This window comes from Pseudorca crassidens, chromosome 3 (assembly GCF_039906515.1).
Source record: "Pseudorca crassidens isolate mPseCra1 chromosome 3, mPseCra1.hap1, whole genome shotgun sequence".
In the NCBI taxonomy this organism is placed as follows: domain Eukaryota; kingdom Metazoa; phylum Chordata; class Mammalia; order Artiodactyla; family Delphinidae; genus Pseudorca; species Pseudorca crassidens.
In genome coordinates this window covers 140422037-140449432 of record NC_090298.1, presented here as the reverse complement: position 1 = coordinate 140449432, position 27396 = coordinate 140422037, and the positions used below count along the sequence as shown (strand labels likewise).

The 27396-nt window shown below is 54.8% G+C and overlaps 1 protein-coding gene across 4 annotated transcripts; it reads left to right on the top strand.

Moving 5' to 3' along the window:
• The first annotated feature begins 1653 nt into the window (after window positions 1-1653).
• Window positions 1654-12436, top strand: FGFR4 (fibroblast growth factor receptor 4). Of its 4 annotated transcripts, none has more exons than XM_067732729.1 (19): window positions 1661-1773; window positions 3389-3539; window positions 4120-4263; window positions 4952-5215; window positions 5303-5383; window positions 5504-5670; window positions 6221-6344; window positions 6877-7067; window positions 7198-7336; window positions 7692-7885; window positions 7994-8139; window positions 8226-8347; window positions 9858-9968; window positions 10056-10246; window positions 10620-10742; window positions 10829-10899; window positions 11120-11257; window positions 11534-11639; window positions 11738-12436. In XM_067732729.1, the coding sequence occupies exons 3-19, from the start codon at window positions 4173-4175 to the stop codon at window positions 11882-11884; spliced, it is 2406 nt and encodes an 801-aa protein (XP_067588830.1). In that variant the 5' UTR covers window positions 1661-1773; window positions 3389-3539; window positions 4120-4172; the 3' UTR covers window positions 11885-12436. The 4 variants fall into 4 exon arrangements, with proteins under 4 accessions (XP_067588829.1, XP_067588830.1, XP_067588828.1 ...); XM_067732727.1 differs by having other exon boundaries at window positions 1666-1773; window positions 3386-3539; XM_067732728.1 differs by lacking the exon at window positions 3389-3539 and having other exon boundaries at window positions 1654-1773.
• The last annotated feature ends 14960 nt before the right edge of the window (window positions 12437-27396 follow it).

The window sequence follows — 27396 nt, the reverse complement described above, 5'->3', positions numbered from 1 at the left end:
CCAGTTGAAGGGTTTCCTTTCTCCTCCAGAAGCCTTCAGAGGAGCACGGGGCTTGGACTTAATGTGAGGGTTGGGTAGAGGTCAAGGGTCGGCTAACCTAGGACATGCTCAGCAGAGCTGTGGGTGCAGGTGAGACAGACCTGAGCCTAGAGGAGCGTGGTAGAGCTATTCCGGGTGCACCTATTGTGTACCAGGCACTTGAGATATAATGGTATGGCCTGCAGGCAGTTCCTGCCTTCTATTTACAGAATTAACTGTTTAGTTACAATTTTGGAACATGTGATGAGGAATTAACAAGTCCTAAATAATCACAGCTAACATTACAAAGCAAGTGCTGTATGTCAGGTAGTGTTCTAAAGGCTTACACATAAGAACATATCTACTTTATTTTTTCTTTTTATTGAGGTATAGTTGCTATACAATCGAATATATATATATATGCCACATCTTTTTTATCCATTCATCTGTTGATGGACGATGCTTAGGTTGCTTCCATATCTTGGCAATTGTAAATAATGCTGCTATGAACATTGGGGTGCATGTACCTTTTCAAATTAGTATTTTCATTTTTTTCCATATACACCCAGGAGTAGAATTGCTGGGTCATATGGTAGTTCTATTTTTAGTTTTTTGAGAAATCTCCATACTGTTTTCCACAGTGGCTGCACCAATTTACATTCTCACCAACAGTGTGTGAGGGAAACATGTCTACTTTTTGCAACCACTTCTTGAGGATGATACTATCATTATACCTGTTTTACTGATGAGAAAACGAAGACACGGGGATGGAGTAACTTGACAAGGCCACGTGTGATGGTGCTGAGATTTGAGTCCTGCAATTAGTGATCTGAATCACTTCACTCTCTGCTTCTTTCCCCATGCTCACAGGAGAGAAGACGTGTAAGAGGAACTGGCAAGTTAAGAGGGCTTCTCTGTGGATGAGCTGAGACCTAAGAATGAGGTGGAACTATCCAGACCTAGAGCGGAAAGCTCATCCCAGGAAGTGGAACCACATGTGCAAGGCCCAGAGGTAGGGTGGGAGCAAGGAAGAAGTGAATGAAGGCTTCATCTGGAGGTGTGGGCGGGGCCAGGTCATGCTAAGAATCTCTATAGGAAACTATTGGGAAGTTTTAAAGAGATGGTTGTGGTCGGTACAGCCAGATTTGTATTTTAAATATCACTCTGAAGGTTGTGAGGAGAACGGATGGGGGTGGGGGCAGAGGGGGTGGTCTGTATGACGATTGCGCAGAAGACAGAGGAGCCAGGTTAAGCCAAGGTCTGTGGAGGTGGCAGCTCTGGACTGCTGGGTCTTGTTCCTTGGGAGGTGAAAAGCAGGGGATGGAGCGATGGACTAGAACTTGGAAGCCAGGCCTGGGTGGGGCAAAAGAGGCGGAGTCTGAAGGGGTGTGCCCAGCCGGGATTGGGCTGGCCTCCTAGGGTGCTCGGCGCATTTGGGTTTGAGGAGTGGCCTCCAGGTGAGCGAGACGCTGTGCCACCCGCTGTCAGGAGCTGGTCTAGGCCAGGCGGGACCAGAGATGGGCGGGGCGCTGGGCCTTTGCAGGCCAAGCAGCTGTCAGGATAGAGCTGGTCCAGGAGGGGCGGGGCCCGAAGTAGGTGAAACCCGAGGTGGGCGGGGCGTTGCACGCCGCTGTCGCGGGTGCTTTCCTGGCTCTCTGGCCGGGGGCTGAGCAGCTCCAGAGCGGAGTCTTCGGTCTCCCTGGCCGCGGGGGTAGGGGCGGGCGGGAGCTGGGACCGGGGCCACGGAGGACCCAGGTGAGTTGGAACCTTGTGCCGGGAGCGGGGCCATCTAGAGGTTCGAGGTGAGCTGGGACCCTGTGCAGGCCCAGGCCGCGCTCCCAGCCGCCAGGGGGCGAGCGGCGGCGGGGCTCCGGGAGCTGACCCCTCCCAGCACTGGGAACCTGGGCGTCCGCTCGGCGAGGGGGTGAAGGGGACGGTAAATCAGTAACCCGCAGCGCACACAAGGGCCTTTTGTCCCGCTCCGTCCAAAGAGCACCCTGGCCGCGGAGCTGGTTACTCATTGCCCACCGGGGCGGGGGCGGGCCAGCTGTCCCTGCAGCTCCCTTCAGGACCCGCTGACAGGCACTTCCCCTCAAGGTGGCCGGGTAGGGGTGGAGGAGGAACAGCGCGCTGGTCCCTCTGCTGCTGGACCGTGTGCGCGCCCCGAATAGAGATGAGCAAGTTGAGGCTCCGAGAGGTGCAGTCATTTGCCCAGGCTCCCCAAGCGCTTGAGTGCGAGAGGCTGGAGAACACAGGACTCCTTGATGCCAGAGTCAGGCCCTTCGACCCCACGTGCAGGGCAGTCAGTCGGTCAGCTGCGGGCAGGTGACCCGACTAAGGTTCTGAGGTCAGGGTAGCCTGGGGGTGGGAATAAAATCCCTGGGCCTCTCACTCCACTCCCAACCCAGAAAACTGCCCTCCCTGCAGAGCAGAGCAGAGTGAGGGGATTTCACAGAGACGGGGCAATGGAAACCGGGGGTGGGCACAGAGACAGTGGCATCTGAACCAGCTGGAGAAGTGGGGACAGAGAGGTATGGGCAAGAGAGAAGACATGCCCGGTTTGGAAAGCCAATGGCTTCCCAGTGCTGAAGAAGCTGACTGTGCAGCCAATGAGATTGACAAAGGCAGGGAGGGAGGCCTTGGATGCTGGATAAACAGTGTGGACTGGATCCTGCTGCACACAGGCAGCCATTAAGGGCTTGTAAGCTGGTGGGTGTTGGGGGGTGGGGGGCGGAACATGGCAGACTTGTAATTTTTAAAACACTGCTGGAGAACCCAGGGAGACGTTTGCAAAGGCCCAAGCTAGAGATGACCATAGCGTGCTCTGGGTTCAGGCAGGGAAGGTGAGATGGACTAGAGGGGGATTGGACAGGTTGTGCTCCAGCTGTAGGGGCAACCCAGGGAAGAAGCAGTTCAAAGGGGGAGATAATGGCTTTGGCCAGGACAGGCTAAGTGTCCCCTGCCTCAGAACCAGAGCTGGACAGGGGGGCAGTGGCTGAGGAGAGAGTGTGCAGTGGAATTCCCGGGCAAGGTGGATCCAGAGACACCAGTGCCACCTGACTGTTACCCAGCCCCAGGTGACAGCAAGTAAGCCCCTGGGACTACACTAGTCACCCTCTTCCCCTGCCAGCTGAGGCTCAGTTTTGAGTGTTCCTTTCAGAGGATGGAGACATCGTTGGTGGCATTTGGAGGAGGGTAACTAGATGGGGTGGGAGTGTACATCACACCTGACAGGAACAGCACCCGCAGCGGAGGTGACTGGCCGAGAGCTGAACAAGGGTGACAGTCATGGGGACGGGGAAGGGGAAGAAAACATTCCAACATTCTGTGTGCCCAGCCCTACATACATTCTCTTTTCTCCTCAAAGCAGTCCTGTGAGGACAGCAGCCCAGAGAAGGACAGGAACTTGCAAGTTGGTAAGAGTCAGGATTTGAAGTTGACTCTGTCAGACACTGGAGTCTACATTCTTTACAAGAACTTGTGTGCCTCTGACGGAGCTGTGGGGACACAAAAAAACAGAGGTAACCCCAGAATGCAATTCTGGTTCAGAATGAGGAAGAGCTTTTGCTTGCCGTAGAATGTACTGCCTTGTTAGTAGTGAGCACCCTGCCACTGCAGGTATCCAAAGCTGGTCATGGAAATGTCAGCAATGCTGTAAGGAGTGGGGGTCAGATCAGATAACATCCAGATGCTGAAGTTTGGCCTTGTATTATATTTCAGATTTTCTTCAGTAATAAATTCATTTATTCAGCAAAAAATAAATTATGTGTGCTGAGAGAGAGCAGAATACGTGTCTCCATTCTCTGCTTCCTTCCAAGGAAAGAATCCCAAGCCTGCCCTTTTTGTGAACTTGTGCCGGGGTCTCAGCAGGACCCAAGGAGAGCAGGAAGCCCAGCCCCAGCTCCGCACCACACAGCCTACTGTGGGGAGGCCTTGGGCTCTGACAACAGCAGAGCTGGTTCTAGTCTCTGCCCTGACGCTGCCTAGCAGGGGCTTGAACAAGTCAGCATTTCTTGTCTCAGTTTCCTCATCTGCAAGATAGCGGCGTAGCGCCAACAAAGGTGCACGTCTAGCAGGAGTTCTTCGCCCTTTCTGTTTCAGGAAGGCAGTCAGTGGGAGGCCCAGCCTGGGTCCCTGCGAGCAGCAAGAAGGAGATGCGGCTGCTGTTGGCCCTGTTGGGGGTCCTGCTGGGGGCACCTGGGGCTCCAGCTTTGTCCCTTGAGGCCTCTGAGGAAGCGGAGCTGGGTATGGCCTCTAAGATGGGAGAGGGTGGCAGGGGTGGGAAGAGTGGGCATCAGGAGGGGGCTGCTGGCTGAGCAAGGCTGGAGAGGATCCTGGCCCAGGCTCTGAGGAAGTGGCAGCAGGGCAGGACCAACCACTGAGACTCAGTGTCTGGCTCCCAGCAAGCATCCACCTATCTCTGTGTCCACAAGAGAGACTGGACTTGCAGGGTGCAGGGCCCTGAGGTGGGCCACAGAGCTGGTGGTGAGCCCCTTGGCTGTGTGTGTGTGTGTGTGTGTGTGTGTGTGTGTGTGTGTGTGTGTGTGTGTGTGTGTTCTGTGCACTGGGTGTGTGGCTTGGGAGGCCCAGCCAGCATGTGTGGTGTATGCACTGTGAGTGTGATATGCCCCAGAGGTGTAGGCGTGTGCCCTACATGTGGCACCTGTAGCATGTGCCTGTGTGTGTATGTGTTTCTTGGGACAGTGGCATGTCCTGTCCAGCATGTGTGCCATGCACCATGTGTGTGATATGCACCAGAGGCATGGCATTTGCCCTGCACATACCGTCTGTGGTTGTGCATGTGGTTGTGTGTATGTGGAAGAGCAGCGGTGTCCAGCATGTGTCGAGGGGTTGCTCCTGCCATGAGTGTGCAGCATGTTCTCTGTATGCAGGGGGCTGACTCAGCTCACTGACCTCTGCCCTCGGCCCACAGAGCCCTGCCTGGCCCCCAGCCCAGAGCAGCAAGAGCAGGAGCTGACTGTGGCGCTTGGGCAGCCTGTGCGGTTATGCTGTGGGTGGGCTGAGCGCAGTGGCCACTGGTACAAGGAGGGCAGTCGTCTGGCACCTGCTGGCCGGGTACGAGGCTGGAGAGGCCGCTTGGAGATCGCCAGCTTCCTACCCGAAGACGCTGGCCGATACCTCTGCCTGACACGAGGCTCCATGCTTGTCTTGCACAATGTCACCTTGGTTGTGGATGGTAAGGGGGTCTGGCAGTGGCTAAGGGGTCCCTGGGGAGAGAAACTCTGTCCTGGGCCTCAAATGCCTCCCTCTGTCCCTGACATAGACTCCATGACCTCCAGCAATGGTGATGAGGACCCCAAGACCCACAGAGGCCCCTCGAATGAGCACATTTACCCCCAGCAAGGTCAGTGTGACTCCTCAAGGACTCATTCCCCTGTCTTCCAGCTGGTCACTGAGAAGAGATCTGTGTGTAAACAGGTGGTCCTCCTGAGGGCACTGAGTTCTCCCTTCCCCTCCCCGCCAGCACCCTACTGGACACACCCCCAGCGCATGGAGAAGAAACTGCATGCAGTGCCTGCCGGGAACACCATCAAGTTCCGCTGTCCAGCTGCAGGCAACCCCATGCCCACCATCCGCTGGCTCAAGGATGGACAGGACTTCCATGGGGAGCATCGCATTGGAGGCATTCGGGTGAGTCTCCGGGTTCCCCCACCGGTCCCCTCAAGTCAAACCCACAGTTCTTTCTCTACTGAGAAAGGCAGCTGCAGGGCCCCAGAAGGAGCACTAGACTGTGGACTTGGACAGCTCTGGTTCAAGTTCCCACTCTGCCACTCTCTGGCAAGTGACTTAACCTCTCGACCTTAGCAACTCCATGTGTAAAGTGGGAAGGATCACTGACCAGCAGGTATTAATATGTTTTAGCAGCTCATTCTCATAAGACCCTACAGGGTCAGTTCCAGGCTGTAGTCTCAGAGGAAGCTGAGACTCAGAGAGGGCAAAAACTGGTTCAAGGGGGCACAGCTCAGAAGAAGTAGAGCTAAAACTCAAGGACTCGAACTCACGGCTCAGATACTTCTTGGGGCCTTCTCCTTTGTTCCAAGGTCCCTAGCCTTGGTGTGGCCTCCCCAGGGCCTAGAGAGCTTGAGAAGACCCCCGCGGGCAGAATATAGCCTCCTCATGCTCTGGTCCCCTGGATGGGCATGGTTCGGTGGCCCCTCATGGACACTTCTCCTGCTCCCAGCTGCGCCACCAGCACTGGAGCCTGGTGATGGAAAGCGTGGTGCCCTCGGACCGTGGCACATACACCTGCCTTGTGGAGAACTCTTTGGGCAGCATCCGCTACAGCTATCTGCTGGACGTGCTGGGTGAGCGGGCGGGCTAGCGGGCGGGCAAGGCGGTGTCAGGGTGGGAGCCCTGACCCTGCCCTCAGGTGGGACCCAGTCTGGCAGGCAAGATGGACTTTTAGATGACTCACTCAAGCTACTCAAATTATCCAGGTGGGTCCAAGAGAAGCACAGGGGATAATGTGGGCTTGGAGGAGCAGGGTTGGGCTGAGGAGAAACATGGGAAAGACATCCAGGCAGAGGGCACAGGCTGAGTAAAGGCCCTAGGCATAAAGAACACAATGCATTTGTGGGGACGTGTATGCCTAGAGTGTGGCATTTAAGCAGAGAGCCAGGCCTGGAGGGTTTTTGAGTGCTAGGCTGAGAAGTTGTCCTTGACCCCAAAGGCAATGGGGAGCCATGGAAGGTTTAAACAGTGTAAGAAGGGGATGAACGAGGTCTGAGCTGAGTATCAGGAAGGTCCCTCACTTGAGCTGGGGGGGAGGCTGGAGGCAGGTGACCAGGGTGCTTCTGTGGGTGCCTGGTCAGGGCTGACGGCCCGGCCCCGCCCCAGAGCGGTCCCCGCACCGGCCCATCCTGCAGGCGGGGCTCCCAGCCAACACCACAGCTGTAGTGGGCAGCGACGTGGAGCTGCTCTGCAAGGTGTACAGCGACGCCCAGCCCCACATCCAGTGGCTGAAGCACATTGTCATCAACGGCAGCAGCTTCGGTGCCGATGGCTTCCCATATGTGCAAGTCTTAAAGGTCCAGTCCCTGCCAGCACCTGACTCTACCATTCTCCCACGGGTGGTAGGGAGTGGTCCCCAGCTCCCTTCCTGGCCGCAGTGTGGCCCCAGGCCCTTCTGTGACCCCTGAATGTGTCCCCCTTCCCCAGACAGCAGACATCAATAGCTCAGAGGTGGAGGTCCTATACCTTCGGAATGTGTCTGCTGAGGATGCAGGCGAGTACACCTGCCTGGCGGGCAATTCCATCGGCCTTTCCTACCAGTCAGCCTGGCTCACGGTGCTGACAGGTGAGCTCCTGAGGGGGCCAGGAGAGGCTGTGGGATTCTGCTGTGGTTCCACAGTGGGCTGTGACCTGTTGGGTAGATAGTCTTCCTTGGCCTGTGGGGTCTGGATTTGGGATGTGGTGTGTGGATTTGTGTGTTTGATTCTGCTTGTAGCAGTCCCTCTATGCGTGTCCACATGTGACTGTCCATGTGACTCTCTGGGGTGTTGGTATGAGGGATGGGGTGTAAATGCAGTTTCCTTGGTGTGTGTCCCTATGTATGTTGGGAGCTATGAGGGCCTCAGTTAGAGGGAATGGGGCCAGCCATCTGATCACTGACTGGTCAGTTTCTCTCTGTCTGTATGTCTCCCTGTGGGCAGAGGAGGATCTCATGTGGTCGGCAACAGCACCTGAGGCCAGGTACACGGACATCATCCTGTACACATCAGGCTCTCTGGCTTTGATGGTGCTCCTGCTTCTGGCCGGGCTGTATCGCAGGCAGGTGCTCCTCGGCCGGCACCCCCGGCAGCCTGCCACTGTGCAGAAATTGTCCCGCTTCCCTCTGGCCCGACAGGTACCAACCATGCTGTCCCCCACCTCTGTGTCCCCGTCGTGAGGCTCTGGGCCTGCTTTCCTGCCTCAGCTGGGCTTCAGCAGACAGACCAAGTCTCTCACTTTGCAGTTCTCCCTGGAGTCAGGCTCCTCAGCCAAGTCAAGCTCGTCCCTGGTGCGGGGTGTCCGTCTCTCCTCCAGCGGCCCCCCCTTGCTTGCGGGCCTCGTGAATCTAGACCTACCTCTCGACCCACTGTGGGAGTTCCCCCGGGACAGGTATGCGGTGCTGAGTGACGGTGGGGATCAGACTCTGGGCAGGAATGATGCCCTGATGGCTGAGGCCTCATCTCTCTCATCTCCAGGCTGGTCCTGGGAAAGCCCCTGGGCGAGGGCTGCTTCGGGCAGGTGGTGTGTGCAGAGGCCTTTGGTATGGACCCCATCCGGCCTGACCAAGCCAGCACTGTGGCCGTCAAGATGCTTAAGGGTGAGTGTGGCAGCCTGGGGGAGATCCAGTGGCCTTGGGAGTAACAGACGGGGCTCTCAGTGCTAGCGGGTGCGCACTGAGGGCCAAGAGAGGCCACCCAATCCCACCCGAGGGCCTGGGGCCCAACTCTGCTACTGACCCTGGCAAGTCATTTCTGAGCTTCAGTTTCCTTACGTGTCACGTGGAGTAAATAATAGTCCCTGCCTCCCAGCCCAAGGTTTGTGGGAAGTGCCTGGTGCCTAAAGTCTTAACCACTGGGATGATGATGACTACAAGGGTTTAGGGTGATGGGTTTGATACCCCGTGTCAGACTTGGCCTCAAATAACCTTGTCAGCCTTGAAGGCCTTCACCTCATTCCCCCACGATTCCCCCACAAATTGCACCCTCAGCCTCCCCCGGGCCCTGTTGCCCTGTGTTCACCACTGTCTCAGAGAACAGCCCAGGCAGCAATCCCAAGGGGCTCAGAGCATACCTGGGACCCACCATCGGGGCCTCTTGCTGCTGTTCCCCAGCCCCCTCTTCAAGAGCAGCCCAAACCGCTGTTCTGCTCCCCCCGGCCCCTCCTCTCTGCACAGCTGGGGCCACCTGGCACTTTCTGGGAGGCAGGGATTGAGAAATGTGCATTGTGAGGTCTGGTGGGGAGGGTATGTCATTGGCCCAGGGCCACAGGTCAGCCCCAGGGGCTCAGCCCCTGGTCCTTAGCCTTCTCAAAAGAAGCTGGAGCAGTGTCTTCCTGGCCTCCTCGTCTGCACCCCACTGGCAGCTCCCTGAATTCCCAGGCCAGATGGACGCCAGGCCTTGGTCAGACAGACCTCAGGTCTCCAGCCCACTTCCCGCCCCCAGGAATTCTCAACCCATTCAGGGAGTAACACCAAGCCCTCCAGACAGAGCTTCCTTCCTGTTCAGAGCTCTTCCCTCTCTCTCCTGTTTCCTGGTCCCACTCACTGGCAGGCCTACCACTTTTTTTTTTTAATTTATTTATTTATTTATTTATTTTTGGCTGTGTTGGGTCTTCGTTTCTGTGCAAGGCCTCTCTCCAGTTGCGGCAAGCGGGGGCCACTGTTCATCGCAGTGCACGGGCCTCTCACTGTCGCGGCCTCTCCCGTTGCGGAGCACAGGCTCCAGACGCGCAGGCTCAGTAGTTGTGGCTCACGGGCTTAGTTGCTTCGCGGCATGTGGGATCTTCCCAGACCAGAGCTCAAACCTGTGTCCCCTGCGTTGGCAGGCAGATTCCCAACCACTGCGCCACCAGGGAAGCCCAGGCCTACCACTTTTAGATCCTTGATCTTGTTGCATCCTTGCAACTGCTATGAGAGTAGGGCACGATCCATTGTCCCGTTTCATACAAGATAATCCTGAGGTTCAGAGAGGTTAAGGGATTGTTTCAAGGCCACACAGCCTAGCAGGAATTCAGGCCCAGACCGTCCTGACTCATGAGTCCAGGGCTCCGTGTCCTGTCCCCAACCCAAAGTCTCGCTTATGTAGTCACCCTGGCTGTCATCCTTACAGACAATGCCTCCGACAAGGATTTGGCAGACCTGGTCTCTGAGATGGAGGTGATGAAGCTGATTGGCCGACACAAGAACATTATCAACCTGCTGGGTGTCTGCACCCAGGAAGGTGGGGTGGGGCAGGGCTAGGGACAGGGACGGTTGGGATGCAGAGCCACAGCCTCAGTAGCTTCCCTGTCCCCCCTCGCCTCTGTAGGGCCCCTGTACGTGATTGTGGAGTGTGCCGCCAAGGGAAACCTGCGGGAGTTCCTGCGGGCCCGCCGCCCCCCAGGCCCTGACCTCAGCCCTGACGGGCCTCGGAGCAGCGAGGGGCCACTCTCCTTCCCTGCCCTGGTCTCCTGCGCCTACCAGGTGGCCCGGGGCATGCAGTACCTGGAGTCGCGGAAGGTACAGGCAGCGGGCAGCACTCTGGACCACTCCAACTGCCCCATCCCCACACTTTCATGCCCTGCATTAAATGCCCCAACTTCTCCCTCCCCTTTTTCATTAGCCTGTGTCCCTCAGTCCTTCTGTACGCAGTTGAAACTGCATATCCCCATTCCTTCCTCACATACTCCCTACCACACAGGTAGGAAGAGGCAGTGCAGGAGAGAGGGTGTGGGCCCTGAAGTTAGTTGGCTTAGGTTTCCTCTCTGTGACTCTTGACTTCCTCTTCTGTAAAATGGGTGGATGATCCCTACCCCGAGGGTTACTGTGAGGTCCTGTGTGCCCAGCTTCCTGCTCTGTCCTCATAAACCCAAGACCCCTGCCCTGCCCCCAGTGCATCCACCGGGATCTGGCTGCCCGCAACGTGCTGGTGACCGAGGACAATGTGATGAAGATCGCTGACTTTGGGCTGGCCCGCGGCATCCACCACATTGACTACTACAAGAAAACTAGCAACGTAAGGGAGGCAGGGCAGAACTCAGTAGGGGCGGGGCACCGGGACCTGTGGGACTTAGCAGCAATGTGCCCTCTTCTCCCCTCCAGGGCCGCCTGCCTGTCAAGTGGATGGCACCTGAGGCCTTGTTTGACAGAGTCTACACACACCAGAGTGACGTGTGGGTCCTAGAAGCTGGGGCCCGGGGTGTCTGCAGGCGATCACAGAAAGGGCAAAGCTCTTGCCCAGGGTCGCACAGCCCTGGGACCTGAATGGGACTAGACTCTAAAAGAAACCCTAATCCTGACCCCCATGGTGGATCATAGCTGTGGGGTCCCCCGTCCTAGTCCCAGGGGTAGGGAGTGAAGCTGTGCCCTGCTGAGCCTGGGTTCTGCCTCCAGGTGGTCATTTGGGATCCTGCTGTGGGAGATCTTTACCCTCGGGGGCTCCCCATACCCTGGCATCCCAGTGGAGGAGCTGTTCTCGCTGCTACGAGAGGGGCATCGGATGGACCGGCCCCCACACTGCCCCCCAGAGCTGTGAGGCCTCACCCCACTCTCCCCCACTTTCCAGTCCTTACCCTCTGCCCTGACCTTGACCTCAGGGCCTGGCCATAGAGAGTGGTTAGCACTAACACTGTCACCACCTCCTCCTCAGCCCAGCAGGGAGGTCCTGGCCTGGTACCCTTCCACTGAATGGCCTCACTTACCCCACATCAAACCCTACCCCTTCCTCACACCCCCCACCCAGGGCCATGAGGTCCCCGCTCACCCAGGCCTGAGGCTCCTTCTGACCCTCCCCCACACTTCTCCCAGGTACGGGCTGATGCGTGAGTGCTGGCACGCAGCACCCTCTCAGAGGCCCACTTTCAAGCAGCTGGTAGAGGCACTGGACAAAGTCCTGCTGGCCGTCTCTGAGGAGGTACTGTGCCCCTATTGTCCCATGACCCCCCTGTGCCCACTGCCCTCTGGGCCTTGTCCCACCTGACCACCAGGGCTGACCAGCACTGTTCCCCATAGTACCTCGACCTCCGCCTAACCTTTGGACCCTACTCCCCTGCTGGCGGGGACACCAGCAGCACCTGCTCCTCCAGCGACTCTGTCTTCAGCCACGACCCCCTGCCCCTGGGGCCCAGCCCCTTCTCCTTCCCTGGGGTGCAGACATGAGAGCGGCACAAAGTTGTATGGGCAGGCCGGCCATCAGCCTTGGGCCTCCTGGCTGAGCTGCAAGCTGGTGGTGCTTGACCTTGGCACCCCCAGGCCCTGACCTAAAGGTACTGTCCCAGATCTCTGGTTCTGCTTTGGGGAGGTCTGTCTTTGGTCCTGGGGTCCCCAGTTGAGACTCCTGCTCTGGCCTCTGGGTCTCAAGCCAGAGTTCAACCCCAGTCTCAAGGCCTTGCCCTTGCCTTGGAGTCATGGCCCCAGTGTTCTAATGGCTTGTTAAGGTTCTGCTTGGCCTCCTGGGCCTGGGCACTCGGTCCTTGTTCCAGGGCTTTGGTTGGTCCTGGCTGTAGGGCTGTCCTAAATCTCCCCACTTCCCTACACCAAGAAAGGTCTTGGGCCTCTGAACCCCATGTCCCCAGGCCTCCCCTGCCTCCCCTCTGCTGCTTATCCCAGCATCTCGGCGGAAGGAGCACTGGCCCCTTTGCTAGCTGAGAGGCTGGAAGCCTGCCAAAACACAGAAGCAAATGGCCTTTTATAAATTATTTTTTTTTGCAATAAACCACTGTGTGCCTGCCTGGTGTCTTCCCTGCAGCGGGTGGAGGGGGAACAGGGTGGAGAGATCCCCGCGCTGGGAGTTTTGCCTGGGTGACACAGACTGAGAGCTCCATGCCCAGCCCTGGGTTTACATCCACCTCCAGCTGCGTCAGGGTGGACCCAGGAGCCTGTCTTAGTCTGTCTGTCTTACCAGCACCATCTTGTATATGTGAGAGTGTGAACGAGTGCTAACGGGCAGCGGAGTCCACACGGCACCATCCACTTGGCAGGACTCCTGTACCCTCTACATATGCGTATGTGTGTGCGTACCCTGGGACTGTCCCCAAGGGAGCTGGCAGCACCCCTCCCCCATCTGCTCAGCATTAACCAAGCTGACCGTTAACACAGCGTGAAAGCCTGAAACTCAGCTTCGAGGCTGCTGCCCGCTCCCACGCTCTGCGGCTCAGGCTGGGGGCTTGTGGGGGCTGTGCCCGCCCCGCCCCACCCTGGCCAGTCTCCCAGGCAACAGCTGGTTGCCGCCTGGCTGGGCTGCAGCTGTCTCTGCCTGCCTGGTCCTTGCCTGGGGAGGCCATCATGGCCCTGTTCTCAAACACCCTCTGGGGGGTGGAGGGATCAGCTTCCCAGGGCTCTGAGCCTGGAACCTTCTCCAGCCCCATCCCAGTGGTTACTGCTGCTCTTCAGCCCCTGAATCACAAGGAAGAGGTACCAGACCCAGTGCCTGGTGTTCTCTTCTGCCCTGCCCTGCTGGAACAGGGGTGCCCATCCAGGACACATCATTTGTGGAAGCTGCCTGGATTGCCCCCATGGCCTCTCAGCGGGTGGTGGCTGAAAATACATACAGAGTCAGAAGGGACTGGATATAAGGATTTGGGACTGGGGCCATCCTGGAAGACTGAGCAGCAGCTCATGGCCATGCTTCTCTTCCTACTCCAGGTCTCCTGACACACCCATTGTGCCCTCTTTGCTTCACCGTGTCCCAAATTGAACTACTCATTTTCCCCCCAAAACTGTACCTCCTCCAGGACGCTCCATCTCAGAGGAAGCACCAGGCCTAAACCCAGGGAGTCATCCCTGACCACTTCCTTTCCTTTAAGAGCCCTGTTCCCTAATGGATGGAGAGAACACTGGACTTGGAGCCAGGAAGTTCAAAGCCTGCCACTTCCAGTGTCCCAAGGCCAGTGCTCTCACTTCTTTGATTGTCACTTTCTTTGCCTATATGAATGGGGTGCTCCTGCCTTGCCTACCTCCCAGGGCTTAGGGTTTAGGATGAAATAGGTCTTGGATGAGTACATGTTTAGGGAAGGACGCCCTGAAGAGTTCACATGGGTCATGCCAAGTGTTTCGCTAAGAACAGGTGCTTGGGGCTTCCCTGGTGATGCAGTGGTTAAGAATCCGCCTGCCAATGCAGGGGACACGGGTCTGAGCCCTGGCCCGGGAAGATCCCACATGCCGCGGAGCAGCTAAGCCCGTGCGCCACAGCTACTGAAGACCGTGTACCTAAAGCCCATGCTCTGCAACAAGAGAAGCCACCGCAATGAGAAGCCCGTGCACCGCAACGGAGACCCAACACAGCCAAAAATAATTTAATTAATTAATTAATTAATTAATTTTAAAAAACCAAACAGGTGCTTGGCCTTTGCGGCGGCCCTGAATGTCCCCCTCCCCGCCCAAGGTCTCCTCCATCCCCTTCCCTCCCATTCCCTTGCGGGTGGCTCTACAGGCAGCTTCCAAAAGCAGCTCTTGGCTTATGCTCCCCCTGCACTCAAGAACCCCCTCTGGCTCCCTGGAGTCCCCCAAACTTTCTGACTAAGCCCCAGTCCCCACTGGGGTCACTGGCCAGTGACTGTGTTCTTCACCAGCCTAGCCCATCACAGGAGAGGCAGATCCCTCACAGCCTGCCTGGGGAGGAAAAGGGTTGGGAGGCTAGAGCAGTGTGTAAGGACAAGAGGGTGACAAATGAGAACCCCCACTTTCCACTTTCCCACTGTGAGCCCACTGCTGTGCCAGGCTCAGCCACCCACCACTCTCTCTCACCACAGCCTCGCCAGATAAAGATTTGTATCCCCAATTTAATGGTAGAGAAACAGGATGTGATGGGCACAGGGTCACAAGGGTTAGGGTCTAAGGAAGGAGATGAGTTGATCTCCCAACCCCAGGTTCCCGGCAGGTCCTGTATACATGGGAGATTCATCAGAGTGACAGGAGCAGCTGCCGCCTGGTAGATCCTGGGGTCCAAGAGGGGCTCAGCTGCCCACCCTGTGCCCCCTCCCTGCTAGCATCCCTGGCAGGCACGTGCTTACTGGGGCCTTTCCACATTCCTCACAGCCCATGTCAGAATGAGACAGATGCTACTAATTCCCCTGTGCAAGCTTTGCTGCTCCATCTCCCCTCCCCCAGGCCTGCTCTGGACATCATGGCAGCATGTGGAGCCTGACCCCCTTGGTCTGCCTGGGTTCTGAGCAGCTTCCTAGCTAGTGTCACCCGCCTCAGGAGCCTTTCCGAAAAGCACTGGGTCACCTCCGGACTCTACCACTTGCTGGCTGCTTGTGTCACTCAAGGCTCTGGTGGGAGCAACAGATAGACAGCCACTCAGATGTCAGAAGCCAGAGCCAAGGGGCAAGAGGCTGCTGGGAGGGAATCAGCGCCTGGGAGGGAGGGGCAAGCTGGCCACAGTGTGTGTGTGTTGCTGTGACTGAAGTTACCCTCTCTGAGCCTGAAACACAGGAATGACAACATGCCTTGAGGAGTGGTTGTAAATGTTCAGTCAAAAATGGCTGTTGCATGGGGATTAGGAGGGAATGGCCCCCAGGCCTGGGTTGCCATGATCTCATGCCCTTTTCATGGTAGCACTTCCCAGGAAGGCATTCTTGTCCCCATTGCCCAGATGAGGACACTGAGGCTCAGGAGGAAGTGACTGGCCCAAGGTTACATGGGGGCAAATGGGAGAGTTGGTGCTTGGGACCAGGTGCCTATCCCACTGCGAGGATCATTCCCAGAGCCCTGGTGGCCCAGCCATTCTGAGGACCAGGAGAAGCTCTGGATTTCCATGAAGAAGAGGATACCTGTTGATGGAATATTCATGCACACTGGTGGATGGTCATTCGTGACACCCAAGCACAGAGTTGCTTGGTCCAGCACTTTGCGCTCCAGCCCTGTGGCCTCCATCCCTGCCACCTCAGGGGCCTCACATGGGCTGTTCCTTCTGGGGGACACTCCTCTTCACCCCCTCACCTGGCTAAGCCCCACGTGCCCTTTAGATCTCACTTAAACCTCATTTCTGGGGTCAGCCTCCCAAGGGCCCCTTCCAAGTTGGGCGCCCCCTTCATGCTGAGCCCTCCTATTCAGAGGCTCTCATTGCTATAGAGAAGGATGCCCACAAGAGTCTCCTCCCCACAAAGTGTGATCCCCAGGAAGCAACCACTGTTTTGGTAGTTTTTTTTGTTTTTGTGTTTTTAAAATAAATTTATTTACTTTATTTATTTTTGCCCACGTTGGGTCTTCGTTGCTGTGCACGGGCTTTCTCTAGTTGTGGCAAGCGGGGGCTACTCTTTGTTGCGGTGCCCAGGATTCCCATTGCAGTGGCTTCTCTTGTTGGGAGCACGGGCTCTAGGCGCGCGGGCTTCAGTAGTTGTGGTACGCAGGCTCAGTAGTGGTGCACAGACTTACTTGCTCCGCAGCATGTCGGATCTGCCCGGACCAGGCCTCGAACCTGTGTCCCCTGCATTGACAGGCGATTCTTAACCACTGAACCACCAGGGAAGCCCGCTTTGGTAGTTTTTCAATCAGTAGTTCTAAAATTTTAGCATGTATCAGAATTACCTGTAGGGGTTGGATTGCTGGGTCCCACCCCAGAATTTTGTATTTGGTAGGTTTGAGGTAAAGCCTGGAAATCTGCATTTCTAGCAAGTTCCCAGGGGATGCAGATGCTGGGCTGGGGCCACACTTTGAGAACCACTTTTTTTTTTTTTTTCGGTACACGGGCCTCTCACTGTTGTGGCCTCTCCCATTGCGGAGCACAGGCTCCGGACGCGCAGGCTCAGCGGCCATGGCTCATGGGCCCAGCCGCTCCGCGGCATGTGGGATCCTCCCAGACCAGGGCACGAACCCGTGTCCCCTGCATCGGCAGGCGGACTCTCAACCACTGCGCCACCAGGGAAGCCCTGAGAACCACTTTTTAAAGAGGCATTCCGTGTTCATGGTTTAAATAATTGAAACAAAAACTTCAATGGCACAAAAAGTTTTCAATGAAAAACTACCCCCTTGTACCTACTCTCTCTCTCTCTCTCTCTCTCTCTCTCTCTCTCTCTCTCTCTCTCTCTCTCTGCTCCCCAGGGAAAACTGCCCCCATTTTCCAAGTCGTCTTGCATTGCCCCCCTTCCCCTGCCCATGTTCATGTAGCCCTTGATCCAGGTTAGCGGTTACTGTCCTTGCCCTCCCAACTCCCACTCAGGGCAGCACCAGGCAGAAGTGAGGCAAAGTAAAGAGTTGAACAAAGGGAGGGATGGAGGAGACCCACTCTCAGGTACAGACACACTCAGGTGTGCGCTGCCACTGCCCGCCCCTTCCCACACTCCGGAACCCTAACTGGGAGCCCCCCTCCTACCCTGCCACCTGCTGTTGGATTTAGCCTAATCCCAGAGTATGTGTGTGAGGCAGCTGCAGCTCTCTCTGGGGGGAGAGGGCCCCCCTCCAGAGGAAATCTCCTTTTATTCTCTTGCTACCGAAATCTGACCTTCATCGGCACCTGGGCCCCAAGGCTGGGGCCTGTCCGCAAGAAGTGGCTAAGGAGATGGCGTGAAATTGCCAACAGCTGAACTCACCCTGCCTCTCCCTGCTTCCTCTCCTACCCAGTCGCAGCTCACATGCCACAGCACCAGCCCCTTCCAGGGCCCCTAGTGCCAACCTCATGTTCTTGTGCTGGTACTTGGGGCCCAGCCTGACCTGGCCCTACTGATCGCACCCGCTGACCCTGCGGCATATGGCTGTGGGCTTCTCGCAGCTTTTGAACCTCCAGACCATCCTTGTTCCCCTCAGGGCTTGGCTCAGCTATCACCTCCTCCAGGAAGCCCACGCTAATCTCACAGCACTGCCTAGGCATTCTGCCTCTATGCGCAACTGGAATGACCCATTTATGGCTCTCTCTGTCTCACTCAGGGCAGGGGCCTCATGGGCTCCCCCTTTAAGTCAGGTCCAGTGCAGGGCAGGCCCACAAAGTTTTCTCAAACGACTGAATGACCTGGTAAGGGCGATGATAAGGCTCCTGGTCAGGGAGGTCCTTTCCTTTAACAGCTGAGACCCCTAGGAAATCAGGTCCCAGGAGAGGAGGGTTGGCTCAAAAGGCTGAGATGGCCAGACCCATATTGGACAGCACAGCTCTACAACCTTGTAAAAGGGGTAGCCCTTGGATCCTGGGGGACTGAGATTATTGTAATTGCTGGGGGACCCACTGCATGTGCTGAGGAAGGCTTCACCTCACATAGCTGAGCTTCTGCCTCTATGGTGTGGCCCCTTCCAAGCCACCCCCTGAAGGCAGACAGGCTAGAAATAAATGATGGATAACATGGAATTCTCTAGAGCAGCACTGTTCAGGAGAACCGTCTGCAGTGATGGAAATATCCTCTATCTGTGCTGTCCAATATGGTAGCCACTGGCCATGCATGGCTATTGAGCACTTGAAATGTGGCTTGTGTGACTGAGGGACACAAGCCATTATTGTAATTAATTTAAATATAAGTTTAAGGAGCTGTGTATTGACAGGACAGCTCTAGAGCCTTCACAAAGGGGCTCTAAGTGTTCTGATGGGGAATTTGCTCTGCGTTACACTACTGAGGGGAAAATTCAAGATGAAGCAGCACATGCGTGTCCCTGTGAAACATGTACCTGCAGTTGTAGGGATGCGATCGCTTGGGAAGGGTGGGCAGGTGGTCACCATGGCTGCTTCTGGGGAGGGGAACTAGGTGGCTGGGGTCAAGGAGGGAGGAGACCTTTGTTTCTTTTGATTTTTGTACCTGATACGTGTACTATTTATCTACAAAAATTGAAATTTGAAATTTTTTTGAAAAAAAAAAGAGGTAATTCCCTGGCAGTCCTGTGGTTAGGATTCTGTGCTTTCACTGCTGTGGGCCCAGTTTCGATCCCTGGTTGGGGTACTAAGATCCTGCAAGTTGCACGGCGTAGCCAAAAAAATAAATTAATTAAAAGAAAAGAAAAGAAAAAATACCAGAGAAGAAAAGTATCCCCTCTGAGTACACACCAGTTTCCAAGGCTGCCTGGCCCAAACCTCAGGCTGCCCCAGAGCCAGTTTCAGAGTTTCCAGGGCCCAGCACCCTCCTACACAGCCACACTCTCCTCCTGCCACTTCACACACCAGCCCAGGCTGAACCCAGGCCCATGGGACGAAGCCTGAACTGACCCCTGCCCACTCCCCAAACTCCTCGCATACCCCTCCCCCATTGATTCTCCACCTCCAGTGACCTTCTTTCTGTTTTTCCACCACCCCAAGTTCATGAGAATCTCCGGGCCTTTTACTTGCAGGTCTCTGCTTGGAATGCTAGTCCACTGGTGTTTCTGGCTAGCTGTCAGAACAAAGGTCATCAGGACTTCCCTGGTGGTCCAGTGGTAAAGAATCCGCCTTCCAATGCAGGGGATGCGGGTTTGATCCCTGGTCAGGAAACTAAGATCTCACATGCCATGGGGCAACTAAGCCTGCTCACCACAACTACTGAGCTCTTGAGCCTCAACTGGAGAGCCTGTGTGCCACAGCTACAGAGCCCACATGCCCTGGAGCCTGTGCACTACAGCTAAAGAAGAGAAAACCTGCATGCCACAACTAGAGAGTAGCCTGCATGCCTCAACGAAGAGCTTGCACACCGCAACGAAATATTCCACATGCCTCATCGAAGATCCTGCGTGCCGCAACTAAGACCCGACACAGCCAAAAATAAATAAATAATAAATAATTTTTTTTAAAAAAGTCAAACACAAAAAAGTGATATAGGGCTTCCCTGGTGGCGCAGTGGTTGAGAATCCGCCTGCCAATGCAGGGGACACGGGTTCGAGCCCCGGTCCGGGAAGATCCCACATGCTGCAGAGCAACTAAGCCCGTGCACCACAACTACGGAGCCTGCGCTCTAGAGACTGAGAGCCACAACTACTGAGCCCGTGTGCCGCAGCTACTGAAGCTTGCGTGCCTAGAGCTCGTGCTTCACAACAAGAGAAGCCACCGCAGTGAGAAGCCCGTACACTGCAACGAAGAGTAGCCCGGCTCGCCTCAACCAGAGGAAGCCCACGTGCAGCAACAAAGACCCAATGTAGCCAAAAATAAATAAAATAAAAATAAATATTTTTAAAAGTGATATAAATTATTAAAGAAAAAAAGAATGAAAGTCATCTCCTAAGAGTGGACTCTCCTGACCGCTCTGGCCAAAGTACCCCCCCACCCCGTTATTCCATATTTTAGCCCCTTGTTTGTCTTCTTCTGTAATTATCTTATTTGCTCACTCTTTACTGGTTGCCACCTCACTAGAAGGCGGGCTCTGAGAAGCCGAGGGACTGTCCCATTCACAGTTGTACCTGAATGTCGACAACGGGGCCTGGCGCATGGTAAGTGCTCCCTAAATGTGCACAGAATGAATACGTGTTGAATGAATTTCTCAGATTCAAAATTTAAATTCCAGGCTGGTGAGCTGATCTCAAAGAGGCTTCCCAGCCCCTTTAGGAGCTAAGACAGTGCCCCCCAAAATACACACATAGTCTTGGACCACAGTGATGAGCCCTACAGTGTCCACCGAGGGATGGTCGACCCTCCTCTCACCCTCTGATGTGGGGCTGGGAACCCCAAGAGGGCTCAGGACCATCACTGCCCTTACAGCACCTAGGCGCCTACAGGGTGTCTGCCTATAAGCCAGCATTCTCCCACACTGTGTCAGGACAGCATGGGGCACCTAAGAAGGGCCTACAAATCCACAAGGAAAAGACACCTCAAAATACTACAGGGACTTCCCAGGTGGTCCAGAGGTTAAGACTCTGTGCTTCCACTGACCGGGTTCGATCCCTGGTCAGAGAACTAAGATCCCAGCAGCTGCACGGTGTGGCCAAAAATTAAAAAAAAAATTTTATGGTGAGGGTATGATGAGGTGATTGAATGACAAGGAAATCAGAGGTTAGCAAGCTTATGAAGAGACCCTGAAACTCAAGAATTATGCAAGAGATGCTCTCCTTTTTCACTTATCAGACTGGTAAAAGTTAGCAAGCTAGAGAATGCCAGGTGTTGACAGGGATATGGGGGGCCCACCTGGACTGTGGGTGCAGCTATCCCAGAGCCACCTGGGAGCTTTCAGCTAATTATATAAACGAATGTTCTATGATCTAGCAATTTTTCCCTGAATATATACTACCCCCTTTCCCAAATCCTCACACGGGACCACATGGGGAAGTTTGGAGGAGGGGTTGGAGGCAATCTGGAGTCCATCACTGGGAGATGGATGGACTACATGTGCAGAAGACCCAGTGGATGTGCAGCCATGTGAAGGGACCTCAGAAGCCTAGTGCTGAGTGGAAAGGGTAAGAAATGTAGTGAGCTCAAAAGCATAAAGCCATTTGCACAAAAGAAATGATGACACAGAGAACACACATGTTACAAGAACACACACAAAACCATTAGCAAGGCTGCCTGGGGCGCAGGGAGATAAGAATGGGGAATGAGGCCCAAAGGGAATTGAAAAGCAAACAAAGGAATGAAGCCCCGAAATGAAGCCCAGGAGCAATGTACACCCAGGGCAGGGGTCAGTGATGCTTTCCAGAGGAGGTGACGTGGGTGACCAAGCTGAAGAAGAAACCACAGAAGAGGGCTGGGAGGCACAGTAAATCAACAAACATTTATTGAGCACCTACTATATACCAGGTGCCATTCTAGTCAGTGGTTATACCCTGTGATGAAGACAAGCCCCTGCCCTGAGGAGCTGGAAATCTAGAGGTGGGGACAGACATTAAATAAACACCCATGGGCTTCCCTGGTGGCACAGTGGTTGAGAGTCCGCCTGCCGATGCAAGGGACACGGGTTCGTGCCCCGGTCCGGGAAGATCCCACATGCCGCGGAGTGGCTAGGCCCGTGAGCCATGGCGGCTGAGCCTGTGTGTCCGGAGCCTGTGCTCCGCAACGGAAGAGGCCACAACAGTGAGAGGCCCGCGTACCGAAAAAACAAAAAAAAAACACCCAGGAAAGCGTTGACTATAATTAACACAGACTCTGAAGATCGATTGGCTGCAGCTGTGAATGTCTACCATGGGGACTGATCCTGGTCCGACCCAGGGAAGGGCTCCATTAGGAAGTGATATGTGAGTTGAGGGAGGGGAGCATTTGGCCTTGTGATGACTGTACGGAAAAGCATTCCAGGCAGAGGGAACTGTCTGCACAGAGGTTTGGAGGCAGGCAGGAGTGGGGAGAATCTGAGCCACTCCAGTTCAGCCAGGGGACAGAGCACAGACAGAGTGAGGGAGGACATGCTGCCGGATGAGGCCACACCACAGAGTGCCTTGCAGGCTTCGGATTTCACTCCCAGAGGAGTGTAGAGACCAGAGAGTGAGGGGCTGCTAGCACAGATGTGGGGAGATGGGCGAGTGGACTTTTTTAGTTCCTGGTTAGAGCTGGAAACTGGGACAGCACCCCCAAAGGACACACGTGGTCTCCCAAGGTGACGGAAGTAATGAGTCCCAGAGCATCCACAGAGGGACTGTCCATTTCCCCTCCCATCCTCTGGCCTGGGACCAGCACCATCCTGCACAGCCACATTGCAGGCCCCCATGGTGGCCAGGCGATGGAAAGAAGTGGAAATTGAAGGATGTCTTTAGAATAAGAGGGCTTGCTAACGGTGGCGGGGGGGAGAGGAAGGTGGTCAAGAACTTGGAGGTTCTTGGGCAATGGCCAGGAGCTGGGTGAACAGGCTGGGTCCCTGTGAGTGTTTCAGGGGCCTGACAATGGGCTGCATGGAGGAGGGTGAGGCACACAATGGTGAAAATCTAAGTCAGACTAATATAACCTGCTTGACCCTGAAAAAAATCAAACGGGAGCCAGTACCACCCCAACTCTCCCGTCCTGTGACTTGCATCCCAACCACCCCTTGGGCCCTTGGCCTCCTCCTCTCCTTTCCTCACTCACCTCTTCTTTCCTCTTTGGTCTCTGCACCCTGGGAGGGGTCTCCAGAGCAGGGAACAGGGTGGAGAGGACACGCTGTGGTGATGGTGCCACCTCCTGGAGGCCACAAGAAGTGTAGCATCCCACTTCAGCCTCGTGTTCGGTGGGGCTGGGACCTTGGGCTGTACCCATAGAGGTTTCAGGTGGGAATCCTGTGAAGAGATGACTTTCCTTGCTGGTGATCACGTCATTCCTGGAGGACTGTTCAGTTCTGGGTGCTCCATTTTTCAGAGCGGTGCTGATATGCCCTCTCTACCCTACCCAGGGGAACCGCTGTAACCGCCCCTGCTCAAAACCCTCCCACTGCCCTCGGAACTGGGGTAAGGATTTGACCCTGGCCTTAGGCATGCCTTGTTCCTATTAGCTTCAATCCCTACCTGTTCCCCTCCCCCAACACATGCAGCTCCATCCCTTTACACAGGTTTGTTCTCTCTTCCCTACCGGTTTTCCAAACTCTACTCCTCTTTCAGGTCTCAAACTCTCCATTCCTCTCCCCACCCACTAGAACTTCCAGCACCTCCACATTAACTACGCAAAGAGAGGAGGGAAGAGTGTTTCAGTCTATGGGAACAGCATTTGCAAAGGTCTAAGGTGGCTTCAAGGAGATGGGAAGGGCCAGAGACCAGAGAAGGTGACAGAGCTGGTAGGGCTATAGCAACTGACCACACATGGCTCACAGGCAGTGGTGAGGGGCTGAGTCCCCAGCGAGCAGTGGGAGGACAAGATCTTCAGCAGCAAAGGACATGATCAGATGTGTGTTTGGAAAGGTCAACACGAGGTTGCCCAGTGAGAAAGGCACTGGAAAAGGCTAGAGTGGGTGTTAGGAGAACAGGTAGGGGCTACATAGGTGATAGCTGATGGGAGCTTGGTCCCCTGAGCCCCTACTTTTTGCTGGCCGGGTCCTGAGCTGGGCCTCCCAGTCATTGATTCCAGCCTCCCTAATGGGACCCCGACTTACCCCAGTTGTGTTCCATACCAGCTCTGACTGCCAGCTGTGATACCCTCCCCACTTCTCATCCCTGGTGTTATGTCCCCAAACACTGCCTGTCCCCTGGAGCCAGCACCTGTGCCTTGTGGGGGCTGCCATCTCATTTAGAGGAAGACAGGATGCTTGAGCTCAAAGTTGGGGAGTCAGTAGTGAGCAACAGAGGTGGGATTTGAAGTGAGGTCTGTCTGCCTTCTCCACCATACTAGGTGTCCTAGCAGTTATAGGCAGGGCTTTGTCACCTGATGGCTGTGCGACTTTGGGTGGATCACTTTACCTTTCTCTGCTTTGGTGTCCTCTTCTATAAAATAGGGGCAATCATAGCAAACTTCCCAACAGGATTTGTGAAGAGTATATGGAAAAAATGCCCATAAGGGGTCCAGCACCAGACACACAGTAGGTGATCAATACATGGTTGCTGTTCACGTGAATACAGTCCCAGGAACTTAACATGCTTACTGGGGAAATGTACTTCAGGGTCCCGAATCAGGGGGAGGACAAAGGGAGCTCAGGAGAGATGGGAAGGGAGGAGAAAACAGAGGGATCATCTCGAGTCAGGTCTGGAGCTAGATGGCCCTGATTTCCAAGCACAGAGCAGGTGTCAAGGGTACCAGCTCTGAAAAGGCTTGAATGACACAGCGCAGAGCCACCAAAAGTTCTACAGTTAGAAAAGGCACAGCCAGTGTCCTAAACCTGGGTGGGATGATTTCTCCTCCACAGGTGATAGCACTGACACTGGAGGCCTGACGGAGCCTAGACAGCAGAGCACTGGCAGCAGGGAGCAAATTCTCAGGTTTCAGAAAGCCCAAGTCTAAGTAGCCCTTTTCAGGCCAAAGAATCTCCCTTATGTAATTTCCCATCTCGTCACACGGTGGCGATAGTGCACCACTGGGAAAATCATCTTTACCTGCTGTCTCTGGGCCAAAACAATAGCTAAGTACCAATGCCTGCTAGATGCCTCTAAGAGCTCTGGGAAAATCCCTACAAATCTCTATGAGGTAGAGTCTATTCATATCTCCAACTTACAGGTGGAAATGTAGGCTCACAGAAGTCCAGTAGGACCCATATGATCACCCGACCAGGATTTGAACTCTGGTCTGTATGTCTCCCAGTCTGCCTGCAGCAGTTGCCTGTCCTAGGATGGCAGCTCCTGGTTCTCTCTCCTGCCCCATCACTGAGCAGTGCTGCCTTTGTGGAGTAGACTGCCCTGGGAGTAGAATATTAGACAGGACAAGGAGGACTTTCACTTCAGCTATTTCTTGTTTACCTTGTTTACCTCACTTACGTAGCTTCTGCATTGAAGGTGAGGTGATGGGACAGTTCCCATCCCTGGCATAGAGAGGAGCTAGGCTGAGGGACGAGGCAACTAACACTGAGCACCTCCTCTGTGCCAGGCACTATGCCGACATTCATTTCTACATGAATTCAGCACACAGTAATGAAGAACCCACTGTGTGCTTGTCACAGGTGACACAGTACTCCCAAGCTTTTGGCACACAGCAGTAAATACTTACATATTTATTTTATATGTAAAGATATGTTTTTAAATATTTATACTGTAAATGAGCCCTCAGTTTAACAAATATTTATTGAATGAAACACCTGCCTTCAGCCTTAGGCACCAGTGAGACATTCAGGTAGCAAGTTTGGAGCTGAAGGACAAATCCAAGCTAGAGACTGAGGCTCAGAAATTACTGGCATTTAGGAGATGCCAGTGACCAGATGGGATCCCTCAGGGAGTCTGGGTAAACAATCAGCAAAGACAGGAAAAAGAGGAGGCATGCCCATGATGGGGCGGCACAGAGAAGGGCTTGGGAAAGAGGTAGGAAGGGACCAGACAAGAGTGGGAGCTCCAGGAAATCTTGTCGGTTCCAAAAGGGTCAACAGAGTCAAATGCTGCAAAGTGGAGCAACAAAGATTATGAAATACCACCGGTTTTGGCCAGAGTGGGACTGCTGGTGATCTGAAGCCAGACTTAAGTGGGATGAGGAGGGAGATGAGAAAGGGAGGCCAGGGTCAGTGGAGGCAAAAAAAAAGGCAGAGTCTGGCTGTAGAGGCGTTGAAATCTTTCTCTTAACAGGGGAAGAGACTACACGGTTTGTGGGCTGCCAGGAAGGAGCAAAAAGACAGGAAGGCTTGGAGCTCCAGGGGAGCAAAAGGAGAAAGATGCACAAAAGCGGGAGGAAGCATTAGGGCGGGACCCAAAGCCCAAGAGGAAGGCTGGTCCAGTCCTCTTTTCTATCTCTGAGCGATGGGGCAGGGCTAGGGGCAAATTCTGATAAATAGGCGTAAAAGGCAACCGCCGGCTGGAACTGGGTTATGCCAGACATTGAAAGCCTTTTCCCAGCGCGGCCCCACGCATAACACAACCTTTTCTGAGGCTCCACGCAGGCAGAGCAGATCGCCCAGCCCACCTCCTGGCCTCTGGTGATTGGCCCGCGGGAGACACCTGACCGAGCCGGCCAATCAGAGGCGCTCTCCCAGGAATGAGGTCCCACGTGTCGGGCAGAGCGGAAGATGAGCTGTTGTGGGACCTCGGGGCTGTGCGGGTGGCGTGGGTACAGCCATTCTCAGCCCCTGCGGAACTCAGAAGTTGAGGCCCGGCCTCCCCCAACTCCGCCCGGTTCCTGCCTATCCGACTGCTACGACCCCAAGTCCTTTTTGCTGAATCTCCTTCTCTCCTGCCAGCTACTGCGGCTAAGCCGCGGTATGGTCATCCCTGTACCACTGCCTTGACTGGTCCAAAGTGGTGATTTGGCGGAAGACAGACCCAAGTTCCAGTCATCGTGTGACCTACGACAGGTGTTTAACATTGCTGACGCTCATCTGTAGAATGGGATTCTTAATGCCTACTGAGGTGTTTTTGTGAGGATTGTAAAGCCCAGTGCCTGTACACCGTGAGCTCCCAAAAACATAGGTTATATTTTTTATGATTGTTGATATGCCTACCTTTCAGGAATTCACAATCCTCATTATTTTTTATTCCTCTTCTCTTATTAGAATGTAAACTGCTTGTCCATGGGAATGTGCCTGTATGCCTTTTTAGTCTTCCAACTCCATTATTCCTTCACTTGGTCTGACAAGGGTAAATTTAACCTACAGAAACAGTAGCGGGACAAAGTATACAAAATCATGGAATATATAGCACGGAAAATCTCAGCAGTTAGCTGGGGATATTCATAATGCAACAGTGATGTACTGGAAAAAAACATCTTAGAAAACTGCCAAGTACCAGCTCTGTGAGTTCAGGCAGATCTTGACCTCTCTGAGCCTCGTGAGAACAATAATCATGACTGTAACAACTGCAGGACTCGCCATGTGCTAGACACTATTTGAAGCTCATATTAACATTTCAACAACATCACTTGACAGAGGACACACAAGCACAGAGAGGTTCTATTACTTCCTTAAGTTCACACAGCTATTAAGCGGTAGAGCAGCGGTTCAAGCGAGGCTTCTGGGCCAGAGGCTGTACCCATAACTTCACTGTGTGCTACCTCTCAGGCACCAGCACAGGCAGCTGGCACACTGAAGACCCACTACACAGAACTATGGAGAGGGCTAGGGCTAACAGGGCAAAGTCTTCTGCATCCAGGAACCAAAGGAGGCCAGTATGGCTGAAGGGTGTAGAGGCAGGGGAACAGGGTAGACAATGAGCCTGGACTTGCAGGCAGGTTCACATCTTGCGCGGTGTTCTAGGCCACAGTGAGGAGCTGGTGTCAGCACAGTGGAAGCATGTGACTAGGTGTTCCGAGGGCATTTCAGACCCCTTGTTGCCACAGA

Excerpts from the sequence above, each read along its gene's own strand:
- FGFR4 (XM_067732728.1), top strand. The coding sequence starts at position 4,173 with ATGCGGCTGCTGTTGGCCCTGTTGGGGGTCCTGCTGGGGGCACCTGGG. Across the intron at positions 4,264-4,951 it reads CTCTGAGGAAGCGGAGCTGG|AGCCCTGCCTGGCCCCCAGC; the intron begins GTATGGCCTCTA and ends CTCGGCCCACAG. Across the intron at positions 7,886-7,993 it reads GCTTCCCTCTGGCCCGACAG|TTCTCCCTGGAGTCAGGCTC; the intron begins GTACCAACCATG and ends CTCACTTTGCAG.